General features: G+C 35.0%; 1 protein-coding gene across 4 annotated transcripts in view; it reads left to right on the forward strand.

Annotated features, from left to right (window-relative positions):
- The first annotated feature begins 6,522 nt into the window (after positions 1-6,522).
- LOC142642073 (cyclic nucleotide-gated ion channel 1-like) overlaps positions 6,523-27,329 on the forward strand; it is a 33,794-nt gene continuing 12,987 nt past the window's right edge. For 3 of the 4 annotated variants that reach the window (XM_075816422.1, XM_075816423.1, XM_075816426.1), the window contains exons 1-6: positions 6,523-6,640; positions 8,912-9,032; positions 9,842-9,995; positions 22,420-22,443; positions 24,453-24,595; positions 26,188-26,567. In XM_075816422.1, the coding sequence (XP_075672537.1) occupies positions 24,558-24,595; positions 26,188-26,567 (418 nt within the window). In that variant the 5' untranslated portion in view covers positions 6,523-6,640; positions 8,912-9,032; positions 9,842-9,995; positions 22,420-22,443; positions 24,453-24,557. Of the gene's footprint in view, positions 6,641-8,911; positions 9,033-9,841; positions 9,996-22,419; positions 22,444-24,208; positions 24,348-24,452; positions 24,596-26,187; positions 26,568-27,329 lie in introns of those variants that run through there. The other variant, XM_075816425.1, reaches the window with a different exon arrangement.

Genomic DNA, 27,329 nt, shown 5'->3' on the forward strand with positions numbered 1-27,329 from the left:
CTTCTAGAATCCTCATCAATTAAGGCCGACACCATAGGATAGTCATCAAAAGGTTGAGGAGGAGAGATTACTTTGTAAGTTGTTGGGGTGGGGAGCCACTTGTCCTCCCAAATGTGAATGAGCCTTCCATTTCCAACCCTCCATCGGGTACCCTTCCGGATCACCTCTAGGCCTTTAAAAATGCTCTTCCATGTATATGACGGGCTGCAGCCAAGCTTTGAGCTTAGAATGTCTCCATTTGGGTGGTATCTGGCTTTAAAGACTTTGGCACAGAGGGAGTCCGGGTTTGACAAGAGTCTCCAACCTTGCTTGGCAAGCATTGCTAGGTTGAAGGCTTTGAAATCCCGAAAACCCATTCCACCATTTGACTTTGCTTTGCACATTTTCTCCCAACTCACCCAAGCAATTTTCCTCTCTTCATTTCTTTGCCCCCACCAGAAATTTCTTATCATCCCTTCAATCTCCTCACACAAGCCTTTCGGGATTAGGAAGCAGCTCATGGTATAGGCGGGGACCGCTTGCGCTACCGCCTTTATTAAGATTTCCTTCCCTCCTATGGACAATAATTTCCCTTTCCATCCCGCTAATTTCCTTCCAACTTTTTCCTTCACTTCCGCAAACACTTCGGTTTTTGATCTTCCAATAATGGAAGGTAGCCCCAAATATTTGCCATGCCTAGTATCTTGCATTGGACCCAGGATGTTCAAAACTTCACACCTTTTTTCCGGAGGGGTGTTATGACTGAAGAAGACTGAGGATTTTTCGGCATTAACTTTCTGGCCAGAGGCAGCTTTGTAAAGCTCCAGGATCTCAATGAGTTTTTGGCATTCTTGCTCAGTGGCTTTGCAAAACAAGAGACTGTCGTCCGCAAAAAATAAATGAGTGACCATAGGACTTCCTCTACAAATAGAGATCCCATTCAACATCTGATTCCTTGCTGCATCCTGAATTAAAGATGAGAAACCGTCTGCACATAACAAGAACAAATAAGGAGATAAGGGGTCCCCTTGTCGGAGGCCCCTTGTAGGAAAAATACATCCATGAACCGTTCCATTAATAATCACAGAGTAAGAAACAGTAGAAATGCACTTCATTATAAGTTGTATCCATTTCTCATGGAAACCCAATTTTTCCATTACTTTCTCAATAAACCCCCACTCTACCCGATCATAGGCCTTGCTCATATCGAGCTTGACTGCCAAAAAATTTTCCCTCCCCTCTTTTTTGTGTTCAAGGTAGTGCATCAATTCAAAGGCAACTAATACATTATCAGTAATGAGCCTCTCTGATAGGAAGGCACTTTGGTTTTCCGATATAATTTGAGGGAGGATGTTTTTTAGGCGATTTGCAATTACTTTAGATACTAGCTTATAAACTACATTGCATAAGCTTATCGGCCTAAAATCAGTTTGGTATTCAGTCAGTGAGTTGAGGGATGTATAAATATATACATTGTGTATTGAATTAATTTTATGAAAGCATATACAAGTTTTATCTACTGGCTCTCTCTCTCTCTCTCTCTAAGTTCCTCCATTATTGCTTAGCTTAAGAAACACAAAATTTCTTCATGGTATCAAAGCCTTCCTTGGAAAGCTCCGACGTATCATCTAATTCAACTTCGTCTGTGAACTTGATGAATCAGCCTCTGTCGCTTCTTTTTAACATGGGGAATACGAAGACTGTCAAGCTGGATAGTGCAAAGTGCAAACTATATTGTTTGGAAGCATTAGATTACTATGGTGCTTGAAAAATACTCAATGTTCGATTTACTTGATGAGTTTCAACCGATTCCATAGAAATTTTTCAAAGATCTGTCTGGTTCAATTACTGCAATACTCAATCTAGATTACCAGATTTGAAAATCTAAAGAGAAGGCACTTTTAACCTTCATGAGCTCAACTCTTTCACCATCTGTTCTCGCACTTACAGCACGTTGCACTTCAGCAATTGATGTGAAGAAAGTTCTAGAGAATCTTTATCAATCCATTTCTAGGTCTAATGTGATGAGGCTTATAGACATTATCAACTAATGCTAGAATATTAAAAAAATTTATCAATTTTTTTTTTTATCAATTAATGTATCGTATTGTATCATGTATCAGACTATATACAAACACCAAAAAAAAAATTATAGATATACATGTAAAACGCATATTTATATAAATTCAAAATAGATTCAACTAATAACTAGTTTAATTATTACTTATGAAATAATATTTAACAAAACTATCTAAATAAATCAAATTAACATGTGTTTATAATATACACATTCAAATTGATTAATGCCTAATCAACTCCATCTAAGTCAATGTTATCATAATGTTCATCATCTTGCGAAATTATTTCTTTATTTAAATTTTTTTTCTTCATCATCAACATTTATTCTATCTTCTTATTCTTTAATTTTGAATAATTTTTCTGTATGTCCTATAATCGAATATGCAAAAGTTGCTGCCAGAGCAGTAGGAAAATGGGACTTCTCACATGTGATAGACAGGCTAATGAAGTTGCTCATTGGATGGCTTGAAATGCCAAAATAAAAACTTGATTTAGAGAATGTATATATGGATTAAGACTATCCTAACTGTATTGTTGTTATAATTGCCAATGAAGCTTTGTAATATTTTCTTTTAAAGTTAAATGAAATGAAGTTATTGTTTTTCCACAAAAAACAAATAAATAAAATAAGGCTATGTTTTGTGTGAATATTAACATAATTACCATTCTCTAATTGACCCAAAAGTGGACCAAAAAAATACATGTTCTCGTCTAATTGATAAAAAAAAATGATCAAAAAGTCAGTTCTTAAAGAAGATAATTATAATAAAGATAAAAATAAACACAAAAGAGGGATAATGTTGGAATTGAGAGAGAGAGAGAGAGAGATTTGTCTCCCACCCTCATGCCTCATGGAGATAAACACAAAAGAGTGATGATGTTAAAGGTTGAAAGTAACTTAATAATAATAATAATAATAATAATAATGATTACGCCCAAGCCCAAGCCCAAGCCCAAGCCCAACCCTCCTGTGTTGGTCTCAAAGCTTAGGTAGTGGGGAGCTAGTTTATTATGCATGAGTACTTTGCTACCACAATCCCACTATAGGAGGAAAAAAACAGAAGAAACAAAAGCATCAAAATGTGATTGTAAGACTTCGTGTTCGTTTGGCATGATTAATTTTGTCTTCTTATTTTATCATTCAGCTTATTTTTGCTACTATTTATGGGCTCCACTGCACTTTTTGGTACTATTCATGGGCCCATTGTACTATTTCAACTAACTTTTATCTTTATTTACAATACTTTCAGCAAAAAAATTTCAATTTTAGCAAAATAAGCGAATCTCAAACAAACCCTTCACATCGAAATGAACAAAGTTAACGAAACAACCTGAGCATCTCTGGTCTCTATCAATTGAGTCACGTCTCATGATTTAAAAGTTTTGCCCAAAGTTGTTGTCCGATTAACCCAAAAATAAATAATAATAAAATATATACAGGGAATAACCATTTAGCTACTATTATGGTATGTTTGGGATTTGCTTATTTTACTGAAACTGAAAACTTTTTACTAAAAATACTGTAGATAAAGATAAAAGTTAGCTGAAATAGTACAGTGAGACTCATGAATAGTACCAAAAAAGTGCAGTGGGACTTATGAATAGTAGTAAAAATAAATTGAATAGTAAAATAAGCTGAGTTTTTAATTTGGAGCCAATCGCACACTTAGGGTTTGTTTGTGATTCGCTTATTTTGCTGAAACAGAAAATTTTTTGCTGAAAATACTGTAAATAAAGGTAAATGTTAGTTGACATAGTACAACGCCCGTTTGGCTTCAGATTAAAAAACTAGTTTATTTTACTATTCAGCTTATTTTTGCTACTATTCATGAGCTCCACTGTACATTTTAGTACTATTCATAGGTTCCACAGTACTATTTTACCTCACTTTTACCTTTGTTTATAGTATTTTCAGCAAAAAAAGCGAATTTCAAACAGAACCTTAATAAATATATATATATATATATATTGCATACTCAAATAATTTTAAACTATTATTTATAATAGTTGAATTGGACCGTTTTTATTTGGGCCCATCTCTAATGTTATCTTTTTACCTCTCACTAACAATTTATCATATTACAAGTTTATTTGGAACAGCTTATTCTGTTGAAAATGAAAACTTTTTGCTGAAAGTATGATATATAAAGCTAAAAAATAGTTAAAATAATACAGTAGGATCCATGAATAGTACCAAAAAGTGCAATGAGACCCATGAATAATAGCAAAAATAAGTTAAATAGTAAAAAAAACTAGTTTTTAAACCAATACCAAACGCACACTATGTATGATTTTTTTTACTACAGACTTTCTCTTAGTAAAAACACAGGTAATGCGTACATGCATGATAATTGTATAAAAATTCCATTTTTTATAAGTAATTTTATAAAAAATGTTCATAATAATTTATTTATCAAATTTCATTAATATGTGAGAACACTAGTAACATTACTTTTTTATTTACTAATAACAACTTCCTACTTTAGTAGTTGTTAAATTTATTTTACCTTTAGACTAAATTTAAAAACACATTTTGAGCTTAACCTTGCCAATTTGTGTACATATGTTATTCCTATGGTTTTTATCTCAATTTAACTCTCATCTATGAACCCATAGATCAGAATAAGTGCATGAACCTAACCAATTTGCATACACATTTTCGTCAACTTACAAAGTTACAATTGCTCACACTCGTTATCATATGCTACTGTTTTGTAACAATAAAAAAACGATAGCCAGGTCTGTGCTTATACTCCAAAAGGGCTAGACAAGTTGCAATTGAGGCTCATTGTAATCTATTATAATTTTAAGATAAACATAGTAAACACCTATTGTGGGGCTTAGTACACATTTGCACAACCCACACTCAAACAAATCAATTCACCCTGATTTGAGATGTCATTAAATTCTTAACGTCATCATTAAGGTTCATGTTGAACTATAGTTCCCTTGAGCCACATGGTGTTACCAAGTTTGTTATGATACCATTTGTAACGATCCGTGGAGAGTGCTAGTCACATTTGCAGATACTCTTGACTATATTCCACCACTGCTTGTGGTTTCCATTGTCTCCTATTACATGGAATGAGAGGCATGTTGATTTCAATATATGGAGGCATCAAGACTATATGTGAATTTGGTGGAATACATATGTAGCATACAATGTTAGTTTCAAACACTAATTCTTGATGCACCAATGGAGGCTCTACTAAAGTTTCCACAATTCAACAATTGGCAATCCAAGTATGATCTATAAATTGAATATGTGAGAGCAAAAAATTCCAATGATTCAAAATTCAAATGAGGTCTTAAGGATCCAAGATTAATCCAAGGTTTGAAGAACTAACAAGACCTTCATAGTTTGAACATATATGAAGAAATAACTTTAATGTACATGAGGCTGCTTGTCAACATGGTGATCAAGATGCCACCAAAAAATTGTTCCACTTAAAGATCCCTTTTAATTAAGAAGCAAGATGAACATTTGGCAACACCACCTTGTGGGAAAGGTATTTAAAAGGGGAGGGAAATATTAGGAACCCCAATAACTTAGATGAATGATATATAAATGGTGAAAGTAGATTAGAAAAATTAATTATTAATTAGTTACAATTGGATAAGCAATGGTAACTTGGTTAGTAGTCTAGCACGTTAATCACATTTACCACATGTGCATTTCTTATGAACACATGTGATATTAGTAAGAAGTTGTATTTGTGCATTGTCTCTCTTAATAAGTCAATTGGAGAAAAACTACACTAAATTAAGTAAATTTACAAACAATTCTTATCTATTTTTCTATAGGAATTGGTGGATTTATAACATAAATATTCCATCCCTCTAAAATGTGTTTAGCCCAAAAAAATAAGTCAATTTCAGGTTAACATGCTTAACCTACAATCAATATGAATCAATACGATTAATTATTTGTGGCATAATGGGTCCAATTTTTTAAGACATAAAATACAACCATTTAATGCATATAAATAAGACAAAACTTAGGTATAGTTCATTCAATGTAATACATTACGTTGCCTAAAAAAAAAAATCATGGTTATATTGACCAATTATATGTTTAAATTTAATTGGACAATATAATGCAGTGCATCTAAAATTTTATTCTAAAAAAAATTATATAAGAAAGCCTTACCTAATAATTTAGTTTAATAGGTTTTATCATATAATTAAGTCTAAAGAAAAATTTCCTTAAAAAAAAAACTAAAGAAAACTTTTTAAACTTTTTTTTTTATATATACAAAATAGAAATTCTATTATAGGATAATCGAAGTGTATGCGTGTATGAAACTTTTTCCTGGAGATTTATACTTGTGAAGTGACATTCGTACCAAGGTGCGCGGTGGTAAAACTTTTTAATTAATTGAAAATTATTATTTTTTTCAAAAAAAATTATACTCTATTTGTTTTAAACTAGTCAATTACGTTTTTTACACAACCTGCATTTGAATTTTGGAAAAGAAAAGAAAAGAAAAGAAAATTAATTTTAATTTTTGTAAGGGCTGCATCAGTCTCTCTCGCCGGAGAACCTTCTCCTTTTAACATCGTGGAGTTCTCTTTCTTTCCGGTGAGTCCTCTTTCTCATGGTTTTTTTTTGGGGTTAATATCTTTCTGATCTTTTGCTTTTTTTCGTTCTGTCGTTTTGCTGAGTAGAGCGATGAAAGAGACTAGCTTGGCTGTATAGTACAGCCTGCATTTGATACTTGTACAGATTTATCATTTGGGGCTTAGGGTTTTGAATGAGTAGAGTGATGAAAGAGACTAAATTCCTTTTTGGGTCTTAATCTTTATGTATCATCTTATGCTTTAATTTCAAATTTTAGTTCCAATTTTTTGAATCTCTGGATAATTCTGATGGTGAAATGTATTGGAGTATTGGAATGGTGAAAATATATAATGGGGTGGAGCTGTTTATTCAATCATAATTGTGTGGTTGAGTTTTTGAGCAAAAGGGTTGGGTTGAAAAGGTGTTTGTAAAAAGTTCTAAAATACTAGTGATTGACATCATGGTGGGAGTTTCAAATCTTCAATGCTAATCTTTTGAATTTTGGTTACAAATGTGAGATTCTATGAAAATTTTCAGCTTTAATTTCTATTTGGTTGCTCTGAAGATGGATGAAAAGGCTGATGAATTGAATTTGTGTCTTGTGTTTTATTTTTCTTTTTGTGGACGTTTCCTTCATCGTATTCAATCACTTGTAACAAATGAAGAAGATGGCTTATAATGTTAGATTTGTGCTGGTACATACTTTTCATATTTGCTTCAGTTTGTAGGTGTTTGGATTTTGGCTATGGAAGCATTAACTACTTACTGATGGTTATATGGCCTGAATGGTTTTGATTGTACACTTATTTTTTACTTTTTTGGTTGGTAGCTTAAGTTAATTTTGATGTTTTTAATATTTGAGATGCACCTTCCTGGTAATTAACATCCAAAAACTTAGTTGCTCTTATGATGATCCAAAACTTAGGATGTATACATTCGCACAATTGAATTTCATGGTAACAAGAGAAATTATTAACTTTTAGGCAGCCAACATAAGAGAGAACATAGCACTGTGTAGCTTTTGTAAAGGATGAATCTATATCTGGAAAGCACAGACACGGCATTTGGGGCTTTACTTTTAGGCAGCCAACATAGGAGAGAACAAGTGCATGAGCTAAAATAAATGAGAAATAAAGAAATTTTGGTGTAAGACTTATCTATTCTGCCTATTCCGTTTCTAAATTTAGTTGTGTAAGTAGTATTTCCCCTTAGCTGTACATAGCTATTTATTTGGATTCAATATAGTATGGTTTTTGTATTACTAATACATTTCTTGAGTTAATTCCATGATCCTAATTTAATTTCATGTTGTTCTTACCCTTGATTCAATAATTATGCATGCATGTGACAACTTGCGTTCATGATGGTATTTTTAAGCTCTCTCTATGATGTACCTTGTTTCTAATAAATGGTTCAGCACCTTAACCTCTTTGTATTGAACATCTTAAATCCGTGGAGTTGTGCTAATGTAAATCTTAACCTTATGCCTTGTTAATGACTCATTGTAACAACTTTTGCAAAATTGTTGATCATGGCTGTAGATGTTTATTGTACAATCATGCTATGGCGTAAGACATGGTTGTACTTTATTTTAAGCAATTTCTTGTGCCCAAGTATGTGTTTCATGTTTTATGAAAGCCCTAAATTGTATGGGTCTGTCCAAAGAATTGATTTAAGAAGCCTTAAGTAACTATCTTGGAAATTGGTTGTATTTCATTGTCATAGTTGTTGTTTTGTGTTTTCTTCCCTTAAGTTGTATGGCTGTCCAGCCCTTGAATGCATTTAACTAAGTATGTTAATGCATGTAAGAAACTCAAGTAAAAGGCTCCTTAAGACTGTCATTTGATTTATATGACAAAAGCTTGTTTTCAGTATGGTTCATTAAGCTAGCTTTGCTAGACAAGTCATAATTCCGAAGTGATTCTTAAAACCAATGAACTTGACTTTAATATGTCTCCATTGTGCCCTTTTTGAAACCTAAGGTTCTTATGTATATGCATGCAATATTGCTCCCAAACTCAAACGCACTTTGAATTGATTTCAGCTTTGTTTGACATGATATGAATGTGAACATAAAAAATAATGGTTTCTCCATAGTTTGGCACTTCATGTTGTTTGATATATTTATCTTATGTTTGGGCAACCTCCTTTTTTTATTTTTTTATTTATGTTTGGGAAACCTCCTTGAGGTGGGATTAGGCTTTTCTTGATTTTAAGAAGTAGGCTGTGAGATGCATGTGTAAATTATGCTAAGCTAGAATTGATGGTAATTAGTTTTAATACTTGGCTTAGGTGTTGTGAGCACCCAATGATGAGCTTGCTGCGGTTGAGACTTGGGACAGAGGAAAGCGATATGACAAGGCTACTAAAATTGAAGTTCCAATGGTGGCAAGTCTAATGTGATACTACGTTGGTATATCCATTTATATAGTTCATCTTATGCTTTATAAATTTTTAGTGTTAACGACGTTCTATATATTTTTGTGAGATTCCTATATAAGAACTTTTAGGGTGGGTGGATAAGGTCCATGGTCTCACATTATATATTTTCTTTGATTGTAAGAAGTTAATTCTAGTATTCGCAACATAGGATTGAAGGAAAAAACAGGTTTGCTTCATTAGTAGAGTAGTAAGTGTCATAAAGGATCACATTTTGTTCTACTTTGTTGAAAATTGTGTGAAAATATGTAATAGACCATAAAAAGGTTTTGGGCAGCCAACTATGGTGTCTAACAGCTCTATACAAAACTCCAGGCTTAGTCTAATTTTTTCTTTTGAAGAAACTGTCTTTCAACTTCCAAATTGGAAACGAAACTTTTTTTTTTTCCTCAATGGTTGAAGATTTACATTGGAGGCTTGTGTTATCTACTCACTCAAAGTGTTTGAGGAAATGCTTGGACCAAACTTTCCATCACTTAGGGATTATAAGATAAAAAATGTTATAGTTTCCATCCTTACTAAAAGTTGTTTTTTTATCTTTTGATTTGTTTTTTGAGGAATCAAAAGTTATTTTGTATCTGAACTTTACTAAAGCCACCGATGATATCTTAACTAGAAATCGATTCCCAAGAATTTTTTATGTTAAATAGCAAACTGGTATAGTTTGTATCGTATTTAGCATTGAATATGTTCAAGTTTTATTTTAACCACTTTGGTACTCATTGTTCCCAGTTTTGGTAATCTATCTAAAAAATAGATGTTGCTCTATACTCTCTTATGTAGGGGAAGGCATGAGTACATTGTCATTATTAGACCGTGCTACTATTATGTCTCCTGGTGCAACCATGGGCTTCTTTGCAGTTGATCACGTCACTTTGGAACATCTAAAACTGATTGGCCAATTTTCAATTAATGGCCATGGATTGTTCTTTGGAGGGTAGCCGCTCTTATCTCTTATTTTTCTCTGTTTTATAGTCACACACACACACACACACACATATGGCCTAGTTTCAATAATTTGAGTTTAATTATTAATTTTTTTGGCCTTTTGAATGTCTTCATATCTGAGAGTTTTTTTTTTTTTGGGGGGGGGGGGGGGGGGCGCTGCTTATTTAAGTGCTAAAAGTTAGATCTTTTGAAAGATTTGTAACCTACATGATTATTTGACTTATGTTAATTTTTTGGAATTGTGGTTTATCTTCTCAATCTAGTGTTTTTTGGTTACAAATGTGAGATTCTAAGAAAAATTTCAGCTTTAATTTCTGTTTTGTTGCTCTGAAAATGAACAAAAAGGAGATGAACTGAATTTGAGTCTTATGTTTATTTTTCCTTTTGTGGTTGTTTCCTTTATGGTATGCAATCACTCATAACTTTGATGTATCGATATGTTTATTTACTAATAACAACTTCCTACCTTAGTAGTTGTTAAATTTATTTTACCTTTAGACTAAATTTAAAAACACATTTTGAGCAAAACCTTGCCAATTTGTGTACATATATTCCTATGGTTTTTATCTCAATTTAACTCTCATCTATGAACCCATATATCAGAATTAGTGCATGAACCTAACCAATTTGCATACACATTTTCATCAACTTACATCGATCACACCCGTTATCACATGCTACTGTTTTGTAACAATAAAAATACGTTAGCCAGATCTTTGCTTATACCCCAAAGGAATAGACAAGTTGCAATTGAGGCTCCTTGTAATCTATTATAATTTTAAGGTCCACATGGATACATATGATGTGGGGCTTAGTACACATTTGCACAACACACACTCAAACAATTCAATTCACCCGATTTGGGATGTCATAATCTTACTCTCTCAAATTCTTGATGTCATCATTAAGGTTCATGTTTTACTATAGTTCCCTTGAGCCACGTGGTGTTACCAAGTTTGCTATGATACAATTTGTAATGATCCGTGGAGAGTGCCAGCCACATTTGCACATACTCTTGACTATATTCCACCTTTGCTTGTGGTTTCCATTGCCTCTTCTTACATGGAATGAGAGGCATGTTGATTTCAATATATGGAGGCATCAAGACTATATGTAAATTTGGTGGAATACGTATGTGGCATACAATTTTGGTTTCAAATACTAATCCACCAATGATATTTTAACTAGGTATAGGTATTGGAAAAATAGTGGTCACCATGGGTCCTAAGGTATTTCAGAGCTACCTAACCACTTAATTTCTTAACTGATATTTATACTCTTGCTATCTATACAACTCATATTTCAATAAGAAGTATTGTGAGCTTGGTGTTCTCACCGAGTTTAGGTCCCAAATTCATTATCTTGATATATATATTTTTGGTAAAGGAGGATCTGGGTTTGTGTTTTTTGTATTATTAATGTTTGAATAAAACTATATAGTACCTATTAAACAAGTTATAATACAATTTAGACCTGTTTCACCTTTTTTTTTTTTTTTAATTTTAAAATGTACCTGTTTCAAATTTTGTTTAGTTCTATTTCCCCATAAGTCATTATATAACTTATAAATGTATACATTCAGTGTCACTTATTAGGTATCTGGTTTTTTTAAAAGAAAAATAATAGATGAAATTGAAGCAATGTGGGGAAGGGTGCATAGGCAGCATGAATTAATTCTAAACTTCCTTTCAAAATCACCATGGTAGTAGTTTACATGGGGACGTAGATGGCAATATGGTATCCAAGTTTGATCACCAAGTTATCACCTCAACAACTGTGAAGATATTCAATTGTTTTTTTCCCCTCTTATCTCTTATTTTTCTTTGTTTTGTAGTCGTGTGTGTGTGTGTGTGTGTGTGGCGGGGGAAGGGGGGGGGGGGCCCTTAGTTTTAATAATTTCTGAGTTTAATTATTAAATTTTTTTGGCCTTTTGAAAGTTTTTATGTATGAGATCTTGTTTTTTTTGTTTGTTTGTTATGTTTTTTTTTTTTTTTTGGGGGGGGGGGGGTGGTGGTTATTATGGTGCTAAAAGTTGAATCTTTTGAAAGATTTGTAACCTACATGATTATCTGATTTATGTTAAATCTTTTGATTTGTGGTTTAACTTCTCAATCTTGTACTTTTTGGTTACAAATATGAGATTCTTAGAAACTTCAGCTTTAATTTGGTTGCTCTGAAAATGGACGAAAAGGAGATGAATTGAATTTGTCTTATGTTTTATTTTCTTTTTGTGGTTGTTTCCTTCATGGTATTCACTCACTCATAACCAAATGAAGAAGATGGGTTATAATGCTAGATTTCTGCTGGTACATACTTTTCATATTTGCTTCTATTTTTTTTGATAAGTAAACGAAATTTTATTCAAGAACTTAATAATGAGTCACCTGAGTATACAGGAAGTATACAGCCGGGGACCAACATAATCAAATACATAAGTTACAAACATCCATCAAATCATAGTGACGTAGGACAACCACAATAGTATAATAGAGAAGAAAAATGAGAGGATAAACCCTAGGAGTCAGCACCTAAGGGCTGCTTGGAATCGCCACCAAGCAAACTGGAATTGGCACCAGTGTAAAGGAAAACAACGTTTTTTTTTAATTTCTCAAAAGCTGTGTTACAATAATAAAAAAAGTGTTTAAATAGCTACAACACAAAACCCTAACAACACAAAACCCTAATTATTAAATGTTCGGGCTTGCTTAATCTCAAGCCCAATAACTAATAGGCTCCATCCATAAGGCCACAGGCTGGGCCGTCTTCTTTTTGTTCTTCCTCCCATACGTGTGTATAATTGGGGGCCTATATCTCGTGTCCGCACCAACTCCCCCCGGGTGAGAGGAACTCGACCCCGTCGAGTGGAAAGCTGAAGAGCTCTGATAGTACTCCAGTAAGTCAAGATCTAGTCGCTGTAGCTCATCTCTAGTAATCCATGTGCAATCAAAATCTGGTCGCCCGCGCCACCGAACTAGGAAACGGTGAACTCCTCTGTTCCTGATAGAAACAATTTGCTCATCTAAAATAGCATCAATAGATTCTTTATGTGCATATGGCAAATTTAATGGTAAAGGGGTAGGCATAGGGGCATCAATAGGATTAAGTAAAGGCTCATCAAAAGGAGTATCAGGAATAGCTGTAGGGCTTTTATAAGCAACTAGATCCTCAATATTAAAGGAGGAGCTAATACCATAATCATGAGGGAGGTCAATGACATATGCATTTGGGCCCATTCGTTTCAATACCCTGAACGGACCGGCACTACGAGCCTGCAATTTCTTAACGGTCCCAGAGGGAAACCGTTCAGGTCGGATCCGAATCATGACATAATCTCCTACCTGAAACTCTGCATGACGCCGATGAGTATCAGCATGAATTTTATATTGAGAATTACTTACCTGAATTTTTTTGTGAATCTCAGTATGCAAATCATGAACATGTCGTGCGAATGCCTCAGCAGATTCAGAAATCCTAACATGTGGGGACATGGGCAAAAGATCTAAGGGCTTCCTAGGTGTATATCCATGCACAACCTCAAAAGGACTAACGCCTATGGACTTATTGACAGAGCTATTATATGCAAGTTGGGCTATGGGAAGAATTGAATCCCAATTCCGATTGGCTTCACCCACTAGACACCGAAGGAGGTTCCCTAGGCTACGATTAACTACCTCAGTTTGACCATCAGTTTGAGGATGAAATGCCGTGGAAAATTTCAATTTGGTGCCTACTAAATGCCACAAGGTCTTCCAAAAATAACTCATGAAGCGAACATCCCTATCTGATACTATGGTTTTGGGGAGACCATAAAGCTTGAGAATCTCATCAAAGTAAAGCTTTGCAATTTTAGAAGCGTCAGAAGTCTTAGAACATGGTAGGAAATGAGCCATCTTAGAGAAGCGATCAACAACTACTAGGATAGAATCATGCTTCCTAAAGGTGCGGGGCAAACCTAGCACAAAGTCCATACTCACGCTCCCGCCACGGCGATCCGGCACGTAAAGGCGTGTACGTACCATGTTTTGCTTGCGATGTTTGGCTAGTTGACATGTACGACACTGACCAACTATCTTAGCAACGCCCCTCTTAAGACCAGGCCAATAGAATTGACGTTCCACTTCCTCAATTGTCTTATCTCGGCCAAAATGACCTGCAAGGCCTCCTGCATGTATCTCCCAAACTAGAAAATCTCTCACTGACGACCGAGGGATACACAACTTGTTGGCTTTGAACAAGTAACCATCTTGAAGGGTATAATCATACAAGACGGGATGTGAAGCATTACTTAGGCTAGTGTAGAGCTCCCCAAAATCTTGGCATGATTGATAGTCATCCTTAAGTCGTTCAAACCCAGTGACCTTAACACTCATGACTGATAGCAAAGACACTCTTCGACTCAGTGCATCAGCAGCCTTATTCTCAACTCCCGCTCTATCTTTCACCACAAAGTAGTAGCGTTGTAGAAATTCAACCCAACTACCGTGCCTAAAATTTAGCTTCTTTTGAGAATTGAGATAACGCAAAGCTTCATGATCAGAGTAGATAATAAACTCTCGAGACAACAAGTAATGACGCCAATGCCAAAGAGCTCGTACAATAGCATAAAATTCTTTGTCATACGTGGAGTACTTCTGCTTAGCATCATTCAACTTTTCACTGAAATAGGCAATTGGGTGACGCTCTTGACTAAGGACTCCCCCTATGCCAATACCTGAGGCATCACATTCCACTTCAAAAGGCTTGGTGAAATCAGGGAGACGCATGACAGGTGCCTCAGTCATCTTCTGTTTCACCTCTTTGAAGGCCTTAGTAGCAGCCTTTGTCCAAGTAAACTCCCCATGTTTCAAGCAGTCAGTGATGGGAGACATAATGGTACTAAATCCTTTGATGAATCGGCAATAAAAGGAAGCGAGCCCATGAAAGCTTCGAACCTCATGTATAGTTTTGGGCTCGGGCCAATCCATAATTGCTTGAACTTTCTGGGGGTCGGCAGAAACTCCTTCAGATGACACTATTAAACCTAGGAAGACAACTTTATCTGTAAATAAAGAGCACTTCTTGAGGTTACCATATAAACTCTCCTTCCTAAGGGTTGTGCAAACTTGAGTTAGGTGGTCTAAGTGTTGCTCCCTAGACTTACTATAAATGAGGATATCATCAAAGTACACAACCAGGAATTTTCCCATAAAAGGCTTGAGCACTTGAGTCATCACTCTCATAAAGGTACTAGGAGCATTGGACAATCCAAAAGGCATAACCATCCACTCATATAAACCATCTTTTGTCTTGAAGGCAGTTTTCCACTCATCACCAGGACGACCCCTAATTTGATGATAGCCACTTTTCAAGTCTATCTTGGAGAAGATCGTTGTCTACCCATCATATCCAACATGTCATCCAACCGAGGGATAGGAAAACGATACTTCACAGTGATCTTGTTGATGGCACAACTATCAACACACAACCTCCAAGTCCAATCTTTCTTTGGAGTTAAGAGTGCAGTGGACCCCACAAGGGCTCATGCTCTCACGAACAAAACCCTTCCTAAGTAGTTCTTCTACTTGTCTTCTCGGATGTTCCGTGTGCTCATCCTATAATGGGGCAAGTTAGGTAGGGTCGCTCCGTGCACAAAATCTATGGCGTGTTGGATATCACGAATGGTCGGTATTTGTTCGGGGAGTTCCTCGTGGAAAACATCCTTAAATTCCCCGGAGCACTGACCTCACTTCTTCAGTTGCTCCTCACAGTCTCTTCATGAAGTTCCCTAGCAACCAAGACAAACACAATGGATTCCTCGAACCGCTACCCTCTCAAATGCCTTTGGGCTTATGATGTTCGACCTTTCGCCTTCGTACTTCCGCGCTTCTTGCTCATGTCGATTGGCTTGGGTTTCAAAGGATTAAGCACAATCTTCTTGCCTCCAAACATAAATGAGCAAGAATTGGATCGCCCATGAAGGGTGACATCCAAATCATAAAGCCAAGGTCTACCTAAGATAATATGCCCTACATCCATGGGAATTACGTCACATCATATTTCTACCTTGTAGGTGAGGAATTGAAGTGGGACAACGCATCTTTCTTTTATGGCTATGGAGGAAGTATCCACCCAAGAAACTTTATATGGGTTAGGGTGTGGGATCAATTTCAAGCCTAGGCGGGAAACAATGTTAGAGGACACCGCATTAATGCAACTCCCACTATCTATAATAACCTTGCACGTTTTGTCTCCACACTTAGTGTAAGTCTGGAAGATGGCACTTCTTCACCAATCATCAGTTTCCCTTTGTTCTGTCAAAGCACACCTTACCACATTCACTTTAGGGACACCAAAAACAGCCTTGGAATCATCAACCTGAGGAGAGATGGCTCTAATGCACGTGAGGTAACTGGGATCATCTTCCCATTCGGCCTCAACATCTTGGCCTTCTTCAGCATTTGGGTAATACACTAGCTCTTCAACATCTTCTACCTTTTCATCATTCTCTTGAATGACAAGGGTTCTAGAGGGACATCTAGCTACAACATGTCCAATCCCATTGCATTTGAAGCATTGGAGGCGAGAGCCTAATCTTGAGGGCTCATTGATCACACCTTTTCCCTTATCCTCTTTTTGTATCGGGGTGCTATTGGGGTTGACCTTATGGGGTAAGGTAAGTTTAGGTTTGCTACCAAAAGGTTGAGGGTTGGGAGGAATGCTTCGAAGCTCAGAACGTCGCCAAAAGATAGATTTGGATGCTAACTCACAATTCCTAGCAAGGTCATAGGCTTTTCTTAAGGTGGTGACTCCTCGGGTGATAATCTCGCCTAGTAGGTTAGCATTTAAACCTTTCTTGAACCTATTGAGTGTGACAACCTCTTCCTCAACGATTCGAATTCGCCTCTGGAATTCCTTGAATTTCTCTATGTATTCGGTCACAGGAGCAAAGGCCTTGTCTTAGGCGATCCCATTCCTCAAGGAGGGAGCTCCTATAAGTTGGAGGAAGATAATTCCTCGAGAGGGCGTCCTTCATCTCCATCCAATCAATAATGGGGGGCTCACGTCGTCACCTAAGGGTTTCCTCAAGGTCCTCCCAGAAAAGATCAGCTCTCCCAATTAACTTCATCCTAGCATACCTCACCTTCCTATTCTCCGATGCCCAATGGTAATAGTCAAAGAATTTCTCCATTTGACGTAACCAATCGCAAAAACCCATGGGTCTAGGCAGCCATCAAAGGTGGGTGCTTCTATCCTTTCCTTAGACATCCTATCATCATAATCCCTAGGACCATAGTGATTATAGTGATCATGTTCAAAGTGTGGAGCTCTATTAAAGTGACCATTATTATTTTGCCCATGCATGTTATCTCCTTCATGGTTAGTGGTCTCTCTTTGAGATGTTTCAATTCGCTCTACCCTATCCAAGAATCACGGACACTCTTAGCTAGGTCTCCTATGGTTTGCTCTAAAGAGGGCCTAGATTCGGAAGTGGATTGATGTTCAGGGTTTGACATGACGCGACCACTACGTAGATGCATGCAACACAATAATTATGAATGCAGTTGAGATTCCCAAAAATTCAAGTAATCAATTCTCAATGTAAAATTAAAGGTCAAACAAGAGTGCATGTAGAGACTAGATCGATGAATCAAATGAAGGAATTGCAGGCAAATAGTGACAGTGTTCACAATATTAAAAGATAGCCCAAATAAACGTCAAATTCCAAGAAACTCCACAATTAATAATAAGAATCAGGGATTTCACAGAAATTGGTTTTTTTTTTTTTTTTTTGGAATTTTAGAGTGGGTACTAAAAGAGGGCACAAACAGTAAAACGATTAATCTGAGCACAAATTGGATAGGATAATGGAGTATGGTGGGATATGCACATAAAAAAACATAAAGATAATATTTTTTAATGAGATAAAATTGAATCCACCAAAAATATTGAGTCAGAATTGTACCCTAGTCAGTGGCTCCACGTATTGCATTAGGCAGCCATGGTCTGCTCTTCAAGTAGTGAATTGACTTGGACTGAGGAACCTGTGAAAACAATTAAAGCCCAATACAAGCAATGGGCTGTCACAGCAACAGTCTCTTTTTTTTTTTTTTTTTTTTTTTTGAAATACAATAAAATAAATTATTTATTTATTTATTTATTTATGGGTGAAATACAGTAAAATACTACAGCTTAAAACAAAATCTGCTAACCCAACTCCCAAAACATAACATTGAACTAACGAAGCTAGTAGAAACAAAAGAAACTAAAAGGGGAAGAAAAAAAAAAAAGACAGTGGAGTCATTGGCTGGTGCCATCGACGGAGGCGGCGGCTGGAGTCGCCGGAGCTGGAGGCTGTTCGTCTCAGCCTAGGCATCGGCGGTGGTCGAAGTCCTCGGCCAGCCGATGACAAGCCGGGGCTTCGCGGCGGCCGGTGAAGTGCCGGGTTTCGCTGGCCGGCGGCCGGTGACGGCTGGGCTTCACCCGCAGCGGTGGCTGTGGTGGCTGTTGGGCTTCGCGGCGACTGATGGTGGTTGGGCTTCGCGGTGATGGGTGTAGTGCTGGGTCCATGGGTCTCTGCTTCTCCTTCCTTTTTTTTTTTTTTTTTTTTTTTTTTTTTTTTTTTGTGGGCTGTGGGTTCTGAGATTAGAGGCGGGCACGGATGGTGGTCACCGGCTGGGGGGCGCCTCTGGCTTCTCTGTTGGTTTGGGGGTGAGAAACTCATGTGGGGCTCGGGGGAATACACCTGACATTGCAGGGACTGGCTTGGGCTTGTTTAGAATCTCATGGGGCAGAAACTTGAAAGGTACCGTCATTGTTGGCTTACTCCTTTGTTTTTGATGGCTTTGCGTGGTTGTCTACGGTTGTGTTGAATGGACCGGAAGTCTGCTCTGATACCAAAACTGACGTAGGACAACCACAATAGTATAATAGAGAAGAAAAATGAGAGGATAAACCCTAGGAGTCAGCACCTAAGGGCTGCTTGGAATCAGCACCAAGCAAACTGGAATCGGCACCAGTGTAAAGGAAAGCAACGTTTTTTTTAATTTCTCAAAAGCTGTGTTACAATAATCAAAAAAGTGTTTAAATAGCTACAACACAAAACCCTAACAACACAAAACCCTAATTATTAAATGTTCGGGCTTGCTTAATCTCAAGCCCAATAACTAATAGGCTCCATCCATAAGGCCACAGGCTGGGCCGTCTTCTTTTTGTTCTTCTTCCCATACGTGTGTATAATTGGGGGCCTATATCTCGTGTCCGCACCACATAGACCGAAGAAATAGAATGACTTCCTATGATAGACATCCAGTCTGATAGAGTTTTAAAGAAGAAGAGTTTTAAATCAGCTATAGTCCTATCAGAATCTTCAAAACACTGGTTGTTTCTCTCCCACCAAACGCGTCACATCAAATAATGAAGGACAGCCATCCAAATAACACCATTACAATGATGACCAAAATTTCCTTGCCAACAAGCAAGGAGCTCAACTACAGTCTTTGGCATCGCCCAGTGGATACCAAACAAGGTGAACACCATAGACCACAACTCATAAACAATAGGACAATGTAGTAAAAGATGGTCTACCGATTCTCTATTTGTGGGTGTTTCGTTTTTGGCTATGGAAGCATTAACTACTTACTGATGGTTATGTGGCCTAAATGGTTTTGATTGTACGCTTAACTTTTTACTATTGTTGGTAGCTTAAGTGAATTTTAATTTTGATTTTTTTAATATGTGAGATGCACCTTCCTGGTAATTAACATCCAAATTTTAGTTGTTCTTGAGATTTAACGAAGCAATGAACTATAGCTTTGCTATTATTTTTTCTCTAAACTTACAAAAAGGAAATATTAATTCTTGGGGTTCGCCTCTCCTTTGCTTTTCATGAGTATGATACTATGATCTCTAATTGTCATGTCATTAGCTGAGATGATAATTTATTTTCTTGTTATTATTTATCTGTTCTTTAAAGTGAACTCCACATGCTTGACATTTGTCTGAGTTAAATTTTATGGATAATTTAAATAGGTTGGATAAAGATCTTGCATCGTTTCTATATAGCTTAGAGGTTATACCACATTTGGATGCTAAGATATGGTAAGAAAGCAGACGAAATCAATCTTGATTAACTTCCAAAGTTTTGTAGTGAAAACATCTCATTTTAGCAATTAAACAGAGCAATACAACTTTAAACATGAATAATTCTTAAATGACACATGAATGATGCATGAAGATATTGGTAGTGCCAAACCCTACTGGTTTAAATTGATAATGCCCAACATTGTAGCTGATGCCATCTTATTGGTATTTGGTAGCATAAGTGTTGAATGGTTTTAAAATTTCTAGTATTAGGTTAGCTGGAATTTATTATTTGAGTGCTCAAAAGATGGCGTGTTGGTATGCTATACATGTGCTCTTTTTTAGTTTATGATATATTGCTTGTTACTGAACAACTGCTCATGCAGCTAATACTTGTCTTGCCAAGTAAAAGTTTCACTAATGTAGTACAGATGAAAGTACTACATAAAATACCTTAAGAAGCAGATTTTGATAACCTCACAGTCATGGTGAAACTTTGCCAAAAACAAAATTCTTAAGTGTGTTTATTGTTTCGACTTTGATTACTAAATACCTCTAGGATTCTTGTTATAATTCATTTTGTTATAAGTGGTGAAATGAGTGTTTATAAGTGTTGTTTGACATTTCTAATGAGTGTATAAAAATCCCCAGACGATAATAAGACAATATAAAATTATTTTATGATTTTGTGTAAATGTGTTAAATCTGCCACTACGACAGATTCTGTGTTCTCAACATGAAAATGTTCGATTAAATCCTATTCTGTGAATTTGGATGCTAGGGGCAGTTCTTATGAAAGCTAATGTACATTTTTATAATAGAATTGGTCTCACAGCAATGGGATGAATATAGAAATAATAGTGCAATTTATAAGTTGACTGAAATTCTGTTAAGGCAGATTTGAGTATATTGGCTTATATGAATTTTAATAAATAATGGCTTTATTCTTTGACTCTGAAATTGTTATGGCAAGTACTAGACATTTGAAGGAGTAATTCTGTAAATTGGCATGAAAATTGGAACTCTAGATAATGATGAGGCCGGAAGGGATTTACTCAATTAAAAACCACGTAAGCTTAGACTAGTAACTTTGTAAAGACTGTCGCTTTAGTAAACAATTGTATATTATGACATTGCCCCGTATATGGGATTTGGATGGCTTTGAAGTACCCTTGATAACAAGATGTAATGTAGGGGTAGGAAAACTGGCTTCAATCTACCTGGTTAGTTTTGCTTTTTATTTTTTTATTTTCTATATATTGTTTTTTCAAAATGGTTTATAGTTTGGGGATTTTGAGTGCTCATGCCATTTGTTGGTTTCATGTTTGGCCTTGTTTACTTATATTCTTTTTCTAGGCATTAAATATTTGTGTTATAACAGAGAGATTTTACAAAGTGACCAATTGAAAAAAATTATTGCATTTGTCTGGCCATATCTTCTTGGTCTATTAAATGGCTGTAGAAGTATCCTGGAAAGATAGGAAAATTTCGTACAGCACAAATTAGTTTTGGGTTTACCTATGATTATCATATAATCAGCTCTCACAGTTAATACAAGCTGTTAACAGAAATATTTCATTCTTAAATTGGCCTAATTAAATATTAGGAATGAAGATATTTCATTGTTTTGACATATATTTAGGAGTATAATTGTAATGATATTTCTAAACCACTGTTATTTTAGGAAATTATTGCTTTTTGCATAAAAATATCTCATAGGCTAAGGTATATGATTTTGATTCTTTTTTTACTCTTGTTCACCCGAGATGTTTGTTTGCCTTCAGCATTATTATCCAGGCAGTAATTTTTTTTATAAGCATGCTAGAATTCTACTTATCATATAATTAAGTTAACAAACATGCCTAAATATTGTAGATTAGGTGTCATCACCTGTAATTGTAAGACTTGTTTTATTTCACTTAAGATTCTTGTAGGCATTTGGTGATTATACTTGGCAATAACTGCTTTAATGCATGTTTGGAGTATGTTTTCTTGAAGTTTTAGTTTGTGGACCTTGCGGTCATAGTATGTTTTCTCTAAGTTTTAGTTTGTGATCATACTTAATGACCTATCTTTTTTGAGCATTGACCTTACAGGCTGATAGCAATTTTTATTCACTTGTAATGTTGATACATGCAATCTACCATAATTATGAAATCCTGTTAGATTTCCCTTTTAAAGTCTCATGTTAGCATTCCTTGCACACATATCAAGCATTCCCTTTATTTTTTGCATTTCTTTTTATGGAACACATTGTTTCCTTCATCTTAAATCATATGATTTTGTTTAGGTTAATACTGATTTCATTTTGTTCTTTTCAATTTGTAATGGTTGTTGATGCCCGTGACCCGTAGTTCTACCGCTGCCTTGATCTTGTGGTAATTCTCTCTCTCTCTCTCTCTCTCTCTCTCTCTCTCTCTCTCTCTCTCTATATATATATATATATATATATATATATATATATCTGTGTGTGTGGACAAAACTTAGATATAGTACCTTAAGTGTTATTCCTGGGTTCTCTTTTTAAAATTCAGCTATGTGGTTTTTTTCTCATGAGATGAAAGTGTATTTTTAGTTAAGCAGCGACGTGACTGAATTTTAAAAAGGGAACCTAAGGAAAAACATCTAAATACTATACTTAAGTTTTGCCTTATATATATATGTCATTTAGAAAATACTTTAGTTACAGTAATTTGACATGATCTGGGCTCTCTGGGCTTTTTTTTTTTTTGGTTGTAAATATGATACCTCTACTAGATTTGAGAGAAACTGAGCAACATTGTGTGTAAAGATATGTGTATGAAGCACATTATCCAAACCTTGACATTTCAACATTTACTTATTAATTAAAAGTGAAAATTTTAATTCTTTACAGTCTTGATTAGTTTTGTGCCAAGAAGGGGAGGAGCATGATGTTGTAATTTAGGGGACTGAATTAATATCTTTTGTTGCTCTGGTTGAATCTGTTAAACTAATAATTAATGATGTTTAGTATGCTTTAGAACGTCGAAGTACAGTATATAAATTGTTGATTGTTCTAGAATATCAATGTCAATATAGAAACTTTATTCAAAACCTTGAGATCAAGCTTTTTAGATAGCTATTTTAACAATAAAGATGGCAAGTGCTACCAAACACACCTTTCTTTTTTAGAGATTTATAATCTTTATTTTAGCATATATCAAGATATTTACGTTGTATTATTAGCGAATTTGTCTACTATTAAATTTGATTTTAGCGGATTTCAAGAATGAGTTAATGAATTTGTTAGCCGAATTTAGCCTAATTTTTTTTTTGTTTTTTTTTTTTTCCTTTTTAGTTTTCTGTATTTTGGGATACAATGAGGCCTTTTTGATGCATTTTATTGACCAATAAAAGGACTTAAATTTTTTTTTTTCTAAATTAAAATAAAAAATATTATATTGTATTAGTTAAAATTGGGGACCTTATTTTATTTGGGGGCTTAGGATATTCCATCACTTACTTATATATGCTTGAGGCTGGCCTTGCTTTCACTAATTCTATTAAAACATTGCCATTAACTACGTAATTATTTAATGAAAATAAGATTTTTTTTGAAAAAATGTTCCCATAAAAAAAAAATTATAAAATATTTTTATTAATTTTGTAGATTTATTTTATATTTACTCATAATTTACCTCATTAAAGTTGTAGCAACAAACTGTGAAACAGTTTAGGATTTTAAAATCAAATCAATAGTTGTTGAATTAGGATGCGGTACTTTATAACCAATTGACTTGTACTTGCTACTGCCTAGTGCCTAACTATATAATGAAAAACAATAAAATAAAATAAAGTTTGCAATCTTGCAAAAATACATTCAAGTTGGCCTGTTTTTGAGGGTGAGATGAGTCAAGCTGTAAAACACAAAGTTTAAAATTGAGTTCTTATTGGTTGGAGAAGAAGACAAATGCTAAAGGAAGACTAGACCATTGTCCATGGACCATGGTCCACACTACACACACTACTAGTCTGAGCAGATGGAGTTGACCGGGTCTTCTTTTATTAATAAAAAAAAAACAAAGACTTGCTGAAATAGGACAACATTAGAAGACTATTGAGTATTGACCATAGTGAATGGCTCTCACACTTCACACGCTAGTACTAGACAACATTAGCAGCCAGGATTGACCATTAGCAGCCAGGATTTGCTCTTGCTTATTATTACTTGCATCTGCCTCTGAGCACTCTTAAAACCCCATTACAAAGCCAACTTCTGCCACTCTATGCATTGCTCCACCTTCTCACACTTCACACACTAGTAAGTAGTAACACCATTTGGTGAAAATCTTTTGCTTCTCTCGAGAAAAAAACAAAAGAAAAAGAAATTTGCCTTATTTGTCTAATCTGTTTCCCATTTCTCCAGGTATCAAGATTCATTCAGATTTTCCTGTTTAAGTTGGTTGGGCCTACACATAGTTTCAAGGCTGATTATTTATTTTGGACATCGTTTCCTTGATAAGCTTTAGTTATGAATTCTCCTTCACATCAGCTAGGGAATGGTACGAGGTTAGTTTCCTTAGCCCTTGACATCTTTTTTTTTTTTACCTCATCTATTGTGTCTTTAATATCTATTCAAAATACTATATATCCTTTCAAATTAATTAATCATATTTAGTTAATTATTATTCTTTTTCGCCTCTTTTTATGTTCTAACAATAACACTTGTCTCTTTTTACTAGTCTAACATATTTCTAAATTGGTTACTATTAGGTATCCGTTTGGGATGAGCTGAAAAATTCAGCTTATCTACACTTTTAAATTATTTTTGCTACTATTTATGGTCTCATTGCACTTTTTAATACTATTTATAGGTCCCATTAATGCAGCCCACTTTTGCTATAAATTTAGCATTTAAGCAAAATGCCTACACCAATACTAATGCTTAAGTGTAGGATATGTGGCTGGAAAAATACCAAGTGGGCAATGATATTGTTACTCATTGGTGCACTTACTTTTTGTTATTTGAAAGATTAAAAAATAACTAAAATACTTTGTAGTGGGCTTTGGGTTTGTGGCTGCCTTTATACGTTCTTATTATTATTTTGTGAGGTGGTGTCCAAAAGTTGGTAAGTTAGGGTATGTTTGGCAGTAGTGTTTAAATATTGTTGTTCAAAATGATGTGAAAACTGTGGTTTAAAAATATTATGAAAACATGTTTAAAGTACTCACAATGCAAAATGTGTTTAGTACCATGTTTCAAATAACATATTTTAAAATATGAAAAAAATATAATTGTGTGTTTGGTATGTGTATTTATTTTTTTTAGAAAGTGATAAAAAAAATACTATTTTATTTAAGGAGAGAGAAAAAGAAAGAATAAGAGAAGAGAGAAGGACAAAGTGGTGGGCCTGTGGGAGAAAAGAAAGAAAAAAGAAAGAGTTTGGTCTTGTCAATGGGCCCCACAATTGTTAACTTATTTACAAAAAGACCATTCAACAACGTTAATTGAAAACTAAAAACTGGTATAGATGAATTTTGAAAATACATGTTTTAAACACCTTAAATCTGTGACTCAAACACTCTTAATAAAAAAACTCCTACCAAACACACCTTTCCTTTTGGGGCCTATAGTTTTCAGTGTTTAAACATTAAAAATTGTTGTTTGAGCTTACATACATTAGTTTAATGTTTTACTATTATTCAATTTTTTAGTTACAATGAACAGTTATAAAATTATTTATTTATTTATTTATATAATTTTATAATTATTAATTAATTATTTATTTATTTGTCATCATGGGTTCGACCATTGATTTGACTTTGGTTGGACCATAAAACTGAGAACCATTTTCTATTCTGATACTTTGACCATACAATTTTTTAAAACTATGGGCACAATAGTCAAATATTTTAAATGGACTCTCTAGTTTCTCCTTTCTCATTTCACACCACCATAGAATCGAATAGATGAATAGATTTATTTACTTCTACTAGTTAGAGTTGGGCTCTCCAATATTGACATTCCACTGAAAAGCCATTAAGAAAACCGCCAGTGGGGAGGGGGGGAATTTATGGTTTTGTATTTTTTGGGTTCTTCTGCATCGTACATAAGATAAGAGTCATATAAACTAATTTTATGTTTGCCATGCTTTGTTTAGGAATGATACTGAAGAGCAGGCTCCTGAGGTTGGCAAAGTTACATTTCCATGGGATTGGAATATAATAATTATATTGGTGCGCATGATCGCATTATCACTGGAACCCTTGTTCTTGTACGGTCTCATGATCAATGAATACAAGAAATGTGTTGAGATAGACAAAAAGTTGGGGATCACAGCTATAGTTTCACGATCTTTCCTTGATATCAGTTACCTAGTGCTGCGATTTCATACTGGGTTTTTAGGCAACCAATTTCGGAAATATAGGAGAAAATTAAAAAATAAGTTACACGCAGAGAAGAAAGGAGCCGCGTCAAGACCAACGGAGACCATGGCCTTCACTGACCCAATCGACTCCTCCCACTCAACACTTGTTAAAGGTAAATATCAACATAATTACATGCTATCTAAATTGTAATCTACCTAATATCTCTCCAATAAAAATAAATAAATAAATAAAATGAACCTAGTTAAATAATAATAACAACATAAGAAAAAAATAATGATATCAACAATCCAAACTACACCCCCCAGTTTTTTTACTAAATATTTATTCTAAGTTGCTTTCTTGATCTTATATATGTTGCATGTACAGGTGTCCACGTGTGTGTTTTTTCTTCTTCAAAATTTTGATGGAATGGTAGTAAATTTGAAGTACACACTTATGAAGCACGGGTGCGTTTCGGGATTCGGGTGCGGGTGCGGGAGCGGGAGCGGGTGCGGGACTCGGCAATTTTTGAAAAAGTAGAGTGTGGGTGCGGCGGGGTGCAGCGATTAAAAAATTATTAAAAATATTTTTATTTATATTTTTAATATATTGCTAAACGTACTTTTTTCACATTATATAAATATATACCAAATTTAAGAGTAATGGTAAATAATAACTAGAATACAGAGAATAGGAGAGAGCCTAGCTGAAGAGTGAAGGTAGAGAGTGGGAGAGAGGCTCAAGAAAAATGAAGAGGGAGAGGGTTGGGTCTTGGTTTTTTTCGAAACGGTGCGTTTGCACTTTTTTTTTTTTTTTTTTTTTTTTTTTTTTTTTTTTTTTTTTCCAGCCATACGCACCTGTTGTTGTTGTTGTTGTTTTTTTTTTTTTTTGAATTTCGGCCGGTATCGGCCGATATCGGCAAATTTCGGCCGGT

Source organism: Castanea sativa, chromosome 7, assembly GCF_040712315.1.
Source record: "Castanea sativa cultivar Marrone di Chiusa Pesio chromosome 7, ASM4071231v1".
In the NCBI taxonomy this organism is placed as follows: Eukaryota; Viridiplantae; Streptophyta; class Magnoliopsida; order Fagales; family Fagaceae; genus Castanea; species Castanea sativa.